The sequence below is a fragment of the Ambystoma mexicanum genome, chromosome 9 (assembly GCF_040938575.1).
Source record: "Ambystoma mexicanum isolate Mex_15411 chromosome 9, UKY_AmexF1_1, whole genome shotgun sequence".
Lineage (NCBI taxonomy): Eukaryota > Metazoa > Chordata > Amphibia > Caudata > Ambystomatidae > Ambystoma > Ambystoma mexicanum.
The window spans coordinates 1,458,368,148-1,458,383,717 of record NC_090931.1 but is presented as its reverse complement, the minus strand read 5'-3'; the positions used below and the strand labels follow the sequence as shown (position 1 = coordinate 1,458,383,717).

The 15,570-nt window shown below is 46.4% G+C and overlaps 1 protein-coding gene across 2 annotated transcripts in view; it reads left to right on the top strand.

Annotated features, from left to right (window-relative positions):
* GMPPA (GDP-mannose pyrophosphorylase A) overlaps nucleotides 1-15,570 on the top strand; it is a 191,947-nt gene that overhangs the window by 36,248 nt on the left and 140,129 nt on the right. For both annotated transcript variants that reach the window (XM_069616877.1, XM_069616878.1), the window contains exons 3-4: nucleotides 1,375-1,472; nucleotides 15,122-15,225. In XM_069616877.1, coding sequence (XP_069472978.1) covers nucleotides 1,375-1,472; nucleotides 15,122-15,225 — 202 coding nt within the window. The remainder of the gene's footprint in view (nucleotides 1-1,374; nucleotides 1,473-15,121; nucleotides 15,226-15,570) is intronic.

Here is a 15,570-nt window from a genome sequence, read left to right as displayed (position 1 = left end):
GTAAACGAGTTTGGCAGTATTTTCCACCAATTTACTGCCAAATTCGTAATGTGGCCTACTTTTTGGGTGAAACAACGGTATCCAGTGATTATAGAGAAAACAATTACAGAGAGGAAATTTATAACTGGTGGGCAGGGGGTTGGGCTGGCCTTAAACACCTAGGGAAACAGGGGATTTGGGGAAGGGGGGGACCCCTCCAAAGAGGGGGAAAAACAATTGATGTTTTTCACCGTTTTTGTTTTAGGTGAATCATCCCTCGATCTAATTTATTCGTTATAATCGCATAGAACCGAAACAGTGAAGTCTTCGGAATGTCTGAAGATGCTTAAATGAGTGCGGTCAGATCACTCATTTTTATTGCCGTAGAGGCCCTGGAGGTCATGAGGAGGAGGTAGGAAGAGCGAGTTAGGAGGGTGCTATACTATCTGTATAAGGAGGAGCCAAACTTGTACATGCTTTGCATTGGGTCTGATATCGGAGCTCAGAAGCTCATAGACCAGTAGAATAAACAGATGCGCTTTTAGAATTTCGTCCAAGCTGTTAACTCTCTTCAAAAGGGGGGAACGTGTGTTCCAGTCATAAGAGCTCATAAAAGTAAAATGATTGACTTCCATAATTGTTTTACTATGGATTGTAATGTACTTGTACATTTTGGGGAGCCGAACTCGGCCATCAGGAAGGACTTCTTTTCAAGGTAGAACGATTTAAAGTCAACCCCAGGTTTCATGAACAGTCAAAATAAGGCCTCACATAAAATGCTCTTTAAAATCAGAACACATGTCAAATGGAATATGGAAATTTACGCTTAGGGAATGGAGGAAAGTGTTATTGAATGAGCATGTGATCATTCATTACATAAACTGGCCAATACCAAAAGCCTAAATGCCCAAGTAGAAGGAAATCTAGATAAAAAATAGCAATGAGCATCAGCGTAAAATGAACGTATGTGAAGGCAGAGTTGGAATCCTGCATCAGGGAATAGGTGCCAATTAGCATATGGAAGTGGGAAGTGATATACTTTGAGTAACATTCATTGGCCTCTGTAATTTGGAACTGTATACACCCATCTTTTTGTATTCAGTGCTCCATTCTGATTGGCTCCGTTGATATGAGTTTAAGATTTCATTGTGAATAATTCCTCTACATAGACCACAATATTCTCTTTGGCTGGATGATTTAATACATCACAAAGGAAGAACAGAATTGATATGATGTGATGAGTTAATTCTAACGCGCCTGTACACACGTGTTTCTGCTTTTGTGCATTTGGATCTTTATTATTGCTGGCCAACCAGTTGAATGTCTCAGTATGGTTTATAATTGCACCTCACTTGGCGGTTTACTAACTATATTTGGCTTTATTCTTTCTTGCAGGTACACGGTTCCGACCGCTCTCCTTTGAGGTACCAAAGCCTCTTTTCCCAGTGGCTGGGGTCCCCATGGTCCAGCATCACATTGAGGCTTGCACCAAGGTGAGAAGCGGTTTACGAGGGCGATGTGCATTTTGCTATTTGGGAAGAACCTCCCCACAAGATGGGAGGGACCTTTCCTTTACAAATTACTATATCGCTTTCTTAAATGTCAGTGGGCCTAGTAAGATCGCTGTTTTTTCTCTCCCTTGTTCCCCTCCCTTTTTGCCTGGTCGCGCTCTGAAACACTTGTGTACGAGCGCGATATAAATAAAATATTTCATTTCATATCATTTCATTTCATCAGTCGGGTGTCTTTTACAGCAGGCTGTATCTGGGATGGTGTTAGTTAAGTGTGGAAGGAGAGTGAAGTAGGCTTGCATGTCATTGAGTCAAAGAGGCCCACGTTCCCTGGGTTCTCTCCATTCGTGTGGACTTAGTGGCTCCTTCAGTCACCTGTGCGTTCTTTGGTATTGTTTCCTTTTGAGTAGCTTTAATAAATTGATGGTCTCTCAATTCATTGAATCAAGTGCATGTCTATACTATGGTGCTCCTGGCAGTATGCTTGAATAAGGTTACTTAAGAGAGAAATCTGTCCAAGCGTGTTTATGATGTAGCGTTCATGCACTCTTTGAATTGTTCAGTCATGAAAGCAAAACCGCTATCCAGTTTTATTTTTTGATCTGTATGTTATCCGGCATACAATAATAGTAAACCAAAAATAAATGCGCCCAAATGAGTTTCACAAAGGGTTGTGTGTAAATGGTCAAGCAGTATACATTCATAGATCCCCAGCAGAGAATACGAAAAGTTGAAAGAGGAGTGGAAAAAGAGGACCCAATGTTTGCCTGGGTGTTGAATAAGTGAAGAGACGAGACAAGAGAGAGAACTAGACCGAGGGTGCAGAGGAGTCTGGAGATGCCCTGCAAAAGGGGGATCTAACCATCTTGTACTGCAACCACCAATGCAGAGTATGACACTAGTACCGTGGGGCTCACCTTCAAAGCTCCATAGAGCCAATAAGATCTGGCAAAGCCTGATCCAGCTATTGGGTCATCTGAAGCAAACATTGGGCCCATAAGTCTGTTAGGCAGGGAGGACCACTGATAGAGTCCTGAGTACAGCAGGTCGAACCAACCAAACCAAGAACGATTGAGAGGCTTGGTGGCTACGAGTGATAACTAGGCCACGTCGATAGTGATTGCATTACCTCAGTGAGAAACGCAGCGAGCCCCCATCGCTGTTGTGGGTGGGCGGGGAGCAGCTGCTACGTGGAGAGTGCGAACTGAGTTCAAAGAGAGAGAGAACCGCTGATGCTGGGATACCTTTGGGGGATGATGAGGTAATCTGCTGCAGTTGCCCTACACGCTGGGTGGGTCCTGCGGGAAGCCTCCCTGCATGAAACTGGCTCGGGCGGGGTGATCTTTCAATTTGTCAGTGTCTGGCTGCACTCCTTACTGCACTCCTCGCTGGACTACATGGAGACAATTTAAGAGCAGAAAACTATGGGTCACTGATCTGGGCAGAACTGCTGAGCGCTGTGTCAGATAACCTGGTTGATCAAGGATAGGTGGAATGTTGAACTCGTGAAGAAGCAAGTTCTTCCCACCAATGTAACACTCAGAGGTACCAAGGGACAAGCTGAGCATTCAATTGGTTGAAAAATGGACTGGACACACTGGAACTCCAATGGCTGCAAGGAAAACAATGCGTGGTTAACACAGAGTTAAGACCATAACACACTAAGCAAAAACAGAAGTCAAATGAGCCAACCTGACACAGCCGGTAAAAGTCTCTGGATGGAACCGTACTGCTCCTCTCAGCCATGAAGGGAGATGTACACTCTGAAGAAGGAGAACCAAACTAATTAGAGAGGGAGTAAGACCACCATGACAGTCACTGACAAGGAACAAATAAATACTGATCTTACCAGTGTGACCAGGAGACAAGTCCTTGTTAGGAAGCGTCTGATTATGGAATGGCAGCAGATGAATCATCGGATGATGATGCAGAATCCTATCCCGACGGCACGAGGACGCCTACTGTTCGACAGTGCTTTAAGGAAGTCTCTAGTCCAGCACTTCTACCCTATTCCCGCCGGCACGAGGATGCCTATTTAAGTCCTTACAATTCCCAAGGCAAGTTCTTAGGACCTTGACCGCAGGAAGAGTGTTCAGTGCAGGAGCCAGATAGCGGAAATACAATGAGTCAAGAGCGAGGAGGTCCGTGAACAAATCCATGTCAGTAGTGAGGCACACAATCCAAAACAAGACGAGCCAATCCTGGAGCAGTCCGGGTCGAAAAACCAGCAGAGCACAACAGAGACAATGGGCAAGACAAGAGCAGGTCGAATAACGGACAAAAGTCTGGAACGAAATAGTACAAGACACCAGAAACGCTACGAATCCACAAGAAGTGATCAGAAGCGCCGCGCTGAGCTAGAGGCGTGGTTATATCCTGGCGTCCTAGCAACGTGGGGTACACGTGACCGGATTGCAGGAAGACGTGATTGAAAGCGCGTCATGTGCCAACGTCGCCATGGCAACCCCCAGTGCGCCTGGAACGGCAAACCACAGCAATGCTTTTTTCTAGTAATACGCCGATTGCCTGACAGACCCTTTGTGCTGGAACGTGTGGATGGTAATATCTTTCATGCCATGAGTGGTTTAACTGTTCGTGGCAGCAATCTTCGTATCCTGACACGCTGGCATAAGCGGGGCCTGTCCGCTACAGCCTTGGGGCATATGGTGGGCTTGACAGTGCACCTAAAACGATGCATCCATTAACTGAGCGGGATATGCACTCATGCACCAATTCCCATGGTGACCTGATGGACGTGGCAGCGTTTAACCGGTTTCCCTCACCTTGGTCTAACCTAACAGATTTTACAATGAAGGGAAATTGTCATCAAATAGCTCCCTAAAAGGCAAATGTGGGGTGGGCCACTCTTGCTGCAGATTGTGAACTGAGGTCAGGTCAAGATAGAGATGAAGTGATCCGTGTGGGCAGACATAAAATTACACGTTGGACTGCAGTAGTCTAGCATGTTTTGTTCTTTGTGTAGCTCCTGAGACATTCTGTCGCTGATGTGTGAGAGAACATTTTGTGATCCGTACTGCGACCCGCTACGCCCCTGGATATGCCCATTCATTCATCAGGAGCGGATAATGTGGATGTAACAGTGCTCAAAATTAAGTTTGGATTGCAGGAGCTAAAAGCTGCTCCCGGATATCCAGCATTAACCAGTGACCAGGAGCTACCACCGGGGAACGAGGAGCTAATACATAGCGGTCCACAAATCTAACTTCCACGAAGGATGCAAACATATAGTTTAGTCCATAATTCATGACCCCTTCTACTTTTAAATGTCATACAGATGTGTCCTAATGTTTATTTAAAGATTTTCCCAAATGCACAGAGTTAATTCACATAAACATGTTTGTTCAGCATCCGTTGGTTTGGGGAGTCAAAAGTAGCTATCGGTAGCTGTTAGTGTCAAGCTTACCAGGTTCTTCTAGGCTACAAGCAGGCTCTCAATTGTGAACCCTGATGTACCCCTGAGTAAAGAGCGCTATATTGATATTTTATTTATATTGCGGTCGTACACAAGGGTTTCAGAGAGCGGCAAGGGAGGAGAACAGGTGAGAACAAAACAACGATCTTAATAGGCCCAGTGACATTGAGAACATGCAAGTGCATGGGAGGGGAGAGGGGAAAAGTGCATGGAAGGGGGGGGAGAAGTGGAAAGTGCTGAACAAATGAGAAATTAATAGTGATAAACGAATAAATAATAAAGGTAACAAAACCGTGACCGTGGCAGGGCAGCCAGCAAGTGGCAAGTGCTGGGTTTAAGGCAGCAGACAGGGTATGTCTGATAAGTGCAGGGAGAAAAAGGGGGGGCTGTATGGGTACAGATACAGACCCCAGTGCAAGGGGTGGCCCGGAGGCAGTGCGGGAGGGTGGCAGGGTGAGCAGGTACCTGGGCCCAGAAGACAGAGGGTGGCCAGGTGCACGGTGCAGAGGGGGGCAAAGGCAGAAGCAAAGAGGAAGGTCTTGGAGTGCTTCTGGAACCGGAGATGGTTCTCTTCAAGTTTCAGAGTTGCAGAGAGGCTGTTCCAGAGGGAGGACCCAGGCGAAAACCGAGATCTACCCCAGCTCATTTTTTTGAAACACAACTGACCCTGAGTGATTTGGAAGTAGAGGAGCGAAGAGCTCGAGAGGGGAGGTATTTGCGGAGGGAAAGCTAAAGGTATTTTGGACCCAGGCCCCAGAAAGCCTTGTGAACAATGCAGAGGGTTTTGAATGTAATCCTTGCATCCACTGGGAGCCAATGGAGAGCTTTCAGAGCTGGAGAGATACGGTCCCATGGCTTGAGGCCAAGGACAAATCTGGATTAGTTGCAGAGGGTGGAGAGTAGAGGCAGGTAGATTTAGAAAGAGGCTGTTACGATAGTCCAACCTAGAGAGAACCAGAGCTTGGGAGACGATGAGCTTCTGGGGTAAGAAGAGGAAAGGCAGAGTACCTCTGAGGAGGTGCAGTAGGAAGGTAGACTTTTTGGACACATCAGAGATGTGGGCGGAGTCGGAAAGTGTGGAGTCAAAGATGACCCCAAGGTTCTTAGCCTCGCCGGTGGCTACCAGATAATCGAATCCATGCAGATCCTCCAGACGGCAGTGAAGATGGATACTTCAACATAGCTGCAGGCAGTTTTAGCGGAGATGAAAACCATTAATCAGCTAACACAGGAAACGAACACTACTGTGAAGGATATAATGAAAGACATTAATAGCTGCATCAACCGGCAAGCCGAACGTACTACAAAAATGAACAACGTACAAGTTCCTTGCAAGGAAATGGTGGCTGGGGCCACAAATTGACGACCAGGTAAATCGATCCAGGTGGAATAACATACGGCTGCTAGGAGTTCTGGAAGGTATGGAGGGTGCAGACATGGAAGCCTCTTTTTACTAGTTTTGGCAGGATGACCTTCACATCAATAATCCTCTGGAGTATGTGATTGAAAGAGCGTATAGGGCACCCATCCCAAAGCTTAACAAATGAGAATGTCCATGGATCATAACTGTACGATTCCTGAACTTTTAACACAAACTGGCAGTTCTGAAGGCCTACAGAACAAAGGGTACAATCCAAATTTATGGCTGTCAGATGAGCATCTTCAATGATTTCTCGATGAAGTTGTCCAGATGCTGGAGAGAGTTCAGCCCAGAGTTTGAGGCCCTCAAAGGCTCAGACCATCGGTACTACCACAGGTTCCCTGCGACATGGTGCTTCCATCATCAAAAACAATGGATTCTCCAGCAGATGCTTGGCAGTTCTTTCGGCAACACAATTTTGTAGCAGCGGATCAGATTCTGGACATGGGGGACAAATCTTCTGGAATCGATACTGATCAACGGCAGTGTTAGGGAGATATATCATTATTGTGCTTCATTTCCTCTCCTAGTGAGACCCCCAGCACCTTTTGCTGGACTTCTGGGCCTTTTTCTTTAACCCTGAATTCATTCTTATGGGATCTCTCTTTTGGAACTTTCCTTTTTGTATTTTTACTGTCCTATGGAGTCCACTTTCCTCCATACCTCTTAAAGGCATCTGTAATTTACTGTTGCAGCACACAGCTCCTTATGATTGGACAGCCACACGCCCCATTCTGTAAACTGCTGAGGAAGATGGGAAGAGAAGTGAGTGCTGGAACTGTATAAAAGGTGAAGCTTCTGGAGTGTAAAGCAAGTCAACCACTGGAAGCTGAAGTAACCGAAGAAGAAGACGATGACGACGACCAGAGACGCCTGCAGACCCTTTGCAACACCATAAAGCGACCACTGCTGTCCTGACCCCGTTTTCAGTGCGGCAGATGAACTCTGAAAAGGATGACTCCTTCCTTTTTTTTTACTAGTGGGAAACAACCAGTCCCAAGACTAACTTTGAATCAAGCCATCTCCCAAGGTCCTGTGAGTTTCCAGAGCTGAGAAACCCCAATACCAGGAGACCTGCTGTCCATTCCGAGTGCATTGTTGAGGAAAGACCAAACTCGTCCAAATCTTTACTAAGCCCTCAAGGACACCCCAGAGATCTGATCCAACTGGCACAGCCAGTCTCAGCAGAGTGTGGGACTGTAAGAAGCGAAGAAGATTGACTGGGCGAATCAAGTCCTTTGTTAGTGCTGCAGAAAAGGTGCCAAAACCACAGTGAACCAAGAAGTTGATGGAAGCCATGCCAGAGGTCATCCCTCGAGACTGCTGCTAAGAGGTCCAGTCCATTGTCCTGTCTTTCATCATCAGACCAAGGAATCCGGAGGTCGGGTCTAGCATCGTCCCATCGAAGAGAATCCAATCAAAACGTCTTCTTCCTTGATCCGAGAAGTTGCTCCACAGCATTGGAGTGCACCCCGAGGTGTCCAGCGTATCCCCCTCTTACCTCAAACCCAAGCCGCTGCTTGTGTCACCGGTGCGAGTCCTTAAACAGGGTCTCTGCTGTTAGTGTTAACTTGCTGCATGATTAAAGACTAGAGACTGGAATGCAATCAACTATTCCAAGATATCACTGGGTTTGCCAAACCGAAAGCCTTTTACTTATTGTTGACCCCTAACCACATGGGGAGGAATTCAGCCTTAGGCGCCCAGTGGTCAGAAGACTTACAGATTCAGATTAATTGTGGGGACATATACTCGTTTTTTACACTGATTTAGTGAGGTGTCTTGTAACGTGAGCTACAGGGAAACCCAATTTCAATTGATCCAGCAATTCTATTATACTCCAACAAGGCTTTATGCAATTAAACCCGTGAACGAACCAAGTTGGACTGGATGCAGACAATTTTGGACAATGGGACATCTCTTTTGGTCTTGCCCTAGGATCCAGTGGTATTGAGGGATGGTGTTCTCTAAAATGTCACAAGATCAGGGTGCCACACCCCTCTATCACCAATGTATGTGCTATTTGGGGTAGATGTGGAGTGGGATAACGAGTAGTGAGGCAGAAAACGACTCCATATTATATTGTTCCCAGCCCTCAAGGCCATCCTGGTAAAATGGAATGGAAAGCAGTTGAACCTCCAAGTCGAGAGTTGTGGCAGGGCCTACTGGTACGGATGTGTTCCTGTGAACGACAGGCCTATAGGAACCGCGACGGATCCCCCAGATCAGATTGGCTATTGGATTTAGCTGAATCTTATGTATATTCCTTCTATGAAGTGCTCTGGAAATAGACCATCTGTAGCACAGCACTGTTGGTTGGGGTACACAGATGGAGGGATATGTGGAATATGCGTGGTTACATGTGGAGGACGCGGTTGAAACGCTGGACGGCTTTCTATACGTAGCTGCGTGTATAGTTTAGGAAGATATTCGGCTCATGCATGAGGGTCCGTGGTGCAGAGAATATTGTGTGTGGTAGATATTGTGTGTGGTGTCCATTCACAATGTTTCTTGGCTAAAGTACAAACGTTACATTGCCCCCGTCGATATGTTAATATTCAGGAGATTTTCATTTTATGTTTCTTCTGTGGGAGTTGGGGTTTGGGGGGCAGAGGGAGCATCATTATAGGGATACAGGAGACTGCTATTGATGCTTTACTCTTTGTACATGCCATGTTTTCAATGTTATCCCTTGCTTCATTTTGATTTCAATAAAAATAATAGGACCAGCGGGATAGCACCCATTTGGTGAAAAAGTGCAATACCACAGACCACTGACTTGGCAAAATGCAATAATTAACTCTATCTTCTGGACAGAGATTGTGAAGAAATTCACAGCTGCTCTGCAGTGCTATACGCAGAACATTTTTCCCTAAACGGGGCAGTGCTTCAAGTACTTTCAATCCACCAACATGCTACAGGGAGTAGCTTCTGCATAACTGAATCAGAAGTCATGACGCTGGTCAGATGCAGCCACCGAGCAGACTTCCCCCGAGATGCCCTGCCTTCTTAACATTTACTAAGCTACCGCTTTACAGCAAAAACACTGAACTGCTCTGGACACTTCTCCATCAAGCCTCCACTCAAAAACGAAACTGCAGTCCTGGCACGCCTGGCTAGCTACCACCCAGCTACAACATTCCATACGGCTAGCTTCTGGAAAAGTTATTTTACCAACAGCTACTAGATGAGGCTTGGCCAAATCACTTCTTTCACCATATCTCTACCATATTCAACTAGGCTTTGGACCCATTAGTAGAACCTGATCAGCGCCACTGGAAAGCTAGGACAACCTGGAGCCTAACACAGCTGCGTACGGATAAAGCTTCCCAATCCACCTGGAGATTTTCAGTCTTTGATACAGTCTGATCCAACTATTTTCTAAAACTACCCTCTGATTCTGAATATTGCCTTCTGTGTAAAATGTTTGGAGAAAATATCATGATTCAAAATGATGACTTACTGCGAGATCCTCTGTCACGTAATGATAAGCAGTCCATGGTTCTCCCCCATAGAAGCACTGATATCAGTCTCCTGTTCACGAGGGAATAGATCCATGAAACACTGGTAAAGCATACTGCTTGCCTTTTCAGCGACATTTCCCACTTTGAATCTTAACATTCTGATCAGTCGACTCGCAAGTACCTTCGCCATAAACGGCACAGCGCTCAAGTGGACCCATAACTACCTGCAGGACTGTTTTTGCCATGTAAATATGGGAGATGTCTCTTGAGAGATGGTTCTCTTGAGGAGAACCATCTCTGGTTCCGGAAGCACCTCAAGACCTTCCTCTTTACTTCTGCCTTTGCCCCCTTTCTCCCCTGTTGATACTTTTCTCCCTTAGCACCGTGCACTTGGTCACCCTCTGTCCTCCGTGCCCAGGTACTTGCTCACCCTGCCACCCTCACGCACTGCCTCTGGGCCACCCATTGCACTGGGGTCTGTATCTGTACCCATACAGTCACACCCCCCCACCTTTTCTCTTCCTGCACTTATCAGACCTACCCAGTCTGCTGCCTTGTACCCAGCACTCGCCACTTGCTGGCTGCACTACCACTGTGTGTTGCCTTTATTATCTATAAATGTATTATTAATCTGTTTTTCTCCTTGCTCCGCACTCTCCTTTTCTCCCCCCTTCCATGCACTTCTCCTCCTCCCCCTCTCCATGCACTTGCGCGTTCTCAATGTCACTGGGCCTAGTAAGATCGTTGTTTTTGTTCTCCCTGTTCCCTTTCCCTTGTCGTGCTCTGAAACACTTGTGTATGAGCGTGATAGAAATAAAATATCAAATATCAAAATGTCTCCTGACCTCACCCTTTCCAACTATTTTGCAATTCCTCCCAAGACACCATAATCTTACCATGGCTATTTAATGCCTATGTGGATCTACAAGCAAATCTGATAAACTCCTTCACTCCCCAGTTTCCGATTATTCACTGGTGAGTCCCACATCCTACTCGCAACACCAGACAGAACCCTTATCAACAATCTGATCCCCTCGTTCTTCGTACAACTCCAAAGACTGGACTATTTTAGTTTTATTGCATACATCATGAGCCTAGCTCGAGTAGCAGAGCGCCTTACAACGGAAGTGTGCCAACATTAGGATTGGCATTTTATCCAGTAGTGGAGTACAGTTGGTTAAAGGAGGTAGAGGATTTTGTATTACTGGTGACAGCAACCTGTCTGAACCACATCAATACAGAAATAATCTTCTTTGTCCTGCCTCATCCTTCTGTTCTACATTTCTCCTCCTACCTAATTAGGTTTCCATGTTTCCAGTCACTCAAGCCATCGTGCTTTCAGACCCGACTCCTGCAGTGTCCTCTACATGGGCCTCAACAAACTCTGGATCAATCTCCCAGTGAAAATCGGATCTTAACTGTCAAATAACAGATTCCGCTATTAGCTCAAAGCTTATCTTTTGGTGTCTGCTTTCCAATAACAGCCTGCTTGTCTCTCGCTGCACAATTTGATGATGGTTATTTGTTCTCCTTTTCATTAGGTTTCTTTTTGGAATCATGACATGTTCTCTGCACTGTGATGTTGAAATTGTACCTTCTTTAGGGATTTGAAGCGATCTTACCGATGTTTGGTGCTTTACAACACTGCAAAAGTAATAAATACGCTTCTAGAGACTCCTCAAAAGACTGGAGGATGCTGGAGGTATCCAGGCAACCCTACATTGGATGATATCCTTCCTCTAAAACAAAACCGGGACCACTGACATGCCACCTTTTCATAATCGATACTGCATAACAGCACTTGAGGGGTCCCCCAGGGGCAAGCCTCTTGCCTCTCTTCTAACATCTCCACTGCATGCCTAATACAGATATTCAGCGTCTAGGGGCTCACCTGCCACAACTATGCTGACGACCCCTACATTGTCATATGTACAGCTGTCAAAAACCTTGTGACAATAATGGACAAAATTCTAAGGTTGGAACCACCAGTAAAAGCTCTGAGTTAGAAAATGTTTCTTCCACTTAAGTAGCATCATGCGTGTTTTGCCATACCTGAACGTCCTGCGCCGATCACTGGCCGTCATCTGCCTTGTCTTATCGAGGCTGGACTAAACACATGTGCCTGCCAGAATACTTGCAAAGATGCAAAGCTATTTTCCGATAACTCAGAAAGCTGCAGTCTGACTCTTCCTATATCTACAAAAAAATGTGACCCTTCTTTTTACAGTGCCATTATTCCTACACTTGCTGCCAGTTAAATGCTTCACACACCAAGTCTTCAGCAACTGGGACCCAAATGTTGCATTGAAGAAATGCTACCTTTACGCACCAGGCATAATGCTCAGGTCTTGTAATTTGGCTTTGGTCAATGTGCCACCTGCAACAAGAAACAGCAAATTGCTGCTTCCTTCGCAGCGATGGCCTCTGGAATTAAATGGAAAACCGACTTCATGCTTTTGAGGTTGACTTCGCCTTTTGAAAGTCTCTGAAGACGTAGATATTTACAGTCCTAGGAATAAGGTTGTGATTATGATATGGACAAGCACCTCTTGCAAGGCCTGTACGTAGTCATAAGAGTGGGGATATTTCACTAATCTCTGGCGAACCGGAAGCGATGGACAACCACAGGAGGGCTCACCAAGGCTGCAACAGAAAAAGGGCCGGAACAACCAATCTTTACTCCATGTGGTATGTTTACTTATCCCGCGCCAATGGTGCCCTAAACCCTGACTTCATCTCTTCCTCACCATCCCAAAAACCCAAATGCTACTTCTACAACCACTGGCCAGCCATGAGGCCAACACAAACACACCTCCTGCAGCACTCTTTGGGCAAACGCTGCTCCACTGCCCCCATGCCACACATCCCTACTTCATCCATGCCCTTGCGGCAGAAATTGTCCAGAGGAACGGTCTGTGAGGGGGCCATTGTTGCAACATACCTGCAACCGCCTAGGAGTTGCCTAGAAAACAAACGAGATTCTAATCAGCATGCGTCAGCATATCTTAACCACCCGACTCCCCTCTCCCTACTTCTCCACTAACATCACCCACCCCTGTTTTTGTGGGACCCTGACTGCTTGTCTCCTAAAAAGAAAACAAAAAAGTATAATTCTCAAGTGTAATCCCTGAGGGACACGATCAGCAAGAGAACTGAGTGGGAAGTGATTGGGGGCAATGGATAATGCTGGAGTCGGCGTGAGGAAGGGGTGAGAAGTAGAAAAGACTGAGTGATTGAGGCAATGACTAGTGCTTGAGTTAGAAATGAGGGCAATTATCACATGTAGATGAGTTCCAATGCATTCTGGTGCGATCAAGAAAAATGGTATGGTCATTGGGGTCAAATGTTGCTATATCGGCAATATCACGATCTAGATGCCACCAGCATTGACTGCCAACAGAGACTGAGATCCCCTGCATGGTCTATTAAGTAACCTGTAGGCAGTGCAAAGACTCAAACTGCCTCTGTTGGGGGATGGCTCCCTGCAAGAGGGGTAATTGCCAATGAATTTTCTGGACTGAGCGAGTTTTAAAGTAAAGGTTTTAAGGAATCAAAGAGGGCCTTTGAATTCCGGTACATAATGCCTTTTTTCTTCAACTGAGGGCTTACGCATGTCCCTGATGGGTAAACTCCTCTTAAAATCTGTATTTCAATCCAGTCTCCTAACTTTGCTTCCCCTGACCCCACCCCCTGAAATCGCTTTTGCAGATGGACTTATGTTGTGTCACCTAAACGCATCCTCTGACTACAACTCCCATCAGCCCTAGCTAATGGTGTGATCATGGGAGTTGTAGTCCAAAACCTCTGGAGAGCAGCAGGTTCCAGACCCCTGAGCTAGGGACTAACAATAGCACCTTCTGATGCAGACAGCTTGATGGGTCTCTGGCAGTTTTGTCATAATACGTTTCTGCTGCTGTGGCCTGGTGACGTATTGCTGTTTCTGTCTTTGCGCTCTAGCTCACCTAAATACCCTTCCCTGCATCCCTTTGCTGTTGTTGCCTTATACCTGAAATGTCTTTTACTTGAAAATCAGTCTTTCTGCACTTAAAAGTTCTGGGGCTGCCCTGGTTAAAGTGAGGGATACCCCGCCCCCCACCCCTCCCAGCAGGAGATGGGTATAAAAGCTCTCCAACATGGAAAGTGGTCCAGCCTTTCCTGCACGTTGACCTCCCTAACCAAGATAAGTCTGACCAGGTTCTGGCACAGGAGAAGACATCTTCTCCTACCTGGCAAAGATGGGGGTCTGATTCACGCTGACGTCTAACATTGTGTTACTATCGTCAAGCTGGAGTGCAGTGAGTGTATTTTAGGAGGAATGTTGGACACCTCTCGTGAGGAAAGAGAAGAATCTGGCTTCTTGCACACTTCGCATACTCGGTTTAATAAGCAGCGATATCGGTAGAGCACTGGTTTTGTTTCATATTGCATTTGAATTGGCTGGAATTCACATCGGGCCCTGCAACTGACCTACTTTAGAGACAAACATTCTGACAAACCTAGAAGAGAACAGAGGATCAAGTCCCAAATATGGCCAGAGGCTGGGAGCGGCTGGGTTAGTGTTTCTGAGGAGAATGCATTGCGTTATAAATGCCATATCATATATCATTGCCAGGGACAGAGTACTGTGGCAGTGATGCTGACACAAACTCTTTTCACCTTTTGAAAGCTGGAGTGGTAATGTTTCTTACAGCGGCTTTGAGAAGGAATGGCCCCTCTGCATCTTAAAACAGTGGAAAACAATCCTCCTGATTCCAGGGAGAGGGGAGTGCGTCTGGTCCTGGTTTTCTGGTGCGGAGCGTGACGTGGGTCTCCTCTGTCTAATGTAATGGGGAGTTGGTAGCCATGTCCCCCTGGATCTGTGATGGGTAGGAGTTTGATCTCTGCATGTTTGTTTTTCGTGGGTGGATCACTACCTGGGTACCCATAGAATTCATGCATTTGTAGGAGTAGGTGGCTTCTTGGTTAACTTTGTGGGGGGGGGTCACTGGATCCCCACCTGGCTCGGTTGAGTTGGTGGTTGGACATGGTCCATTTGGCTTTCTGGAGTAGTGTGGTTCCCCGCTTGGCTTTCCCTGGGGTTCGGGTCAAGGCTGCTGGTTACTTTGCCGTCTCTGCTGGTAGAAGGTTTGCCTCTCTTGCTTTGTGGGGTAGCGAGATGGCGCCATAAGAAATATTGCCTCATTCCTCCTTTTGCTCTGGGACGCTGGGATGCTTATCTGGTTGGTCATCTAGGTAAGTACAGAGGATTATACTCTGCTTTAAATTAAGTGCGAGGGAATTGCTGGTGTTTTTAAATGGACATCTCCCTCTCTAGGTGCCAAACATGAAGGAAATTCTGCTCATCGGATTTTACCAGCCAAACGAAGCTTTGACCAAGTTCCTGGTAGCAGCTCAGCAGGAGTTCAGAGTTCCTATCAGGTAAGTGTAAAACAATCAGCCAAAGGCACTCCAGCTCCCACTCTGGACACAATATGCCTCTCCGCCAACTCTGGCAGACATCCAACCAATCCTCCATGCCATGTTCCAAAACCCTTGTCCAAGAGAGCGCACCCTGTGATGATCTTGGAACTTGTCTGCCTGATTTCCTTTGGTGTGACATTCCCTAGCCTACACTAGGAATCACCTGACCCACTCTAGCAGACCATTGCCAGCGCCACCATTGCCTGGATAAGTCTTTCTCGCCATGATTTCCCCAGTTGTTCTAGCATTTCACTCCTACTCTTCTGTCATTTATACGCCCCGAAGTTATACTGTGACGTGGCC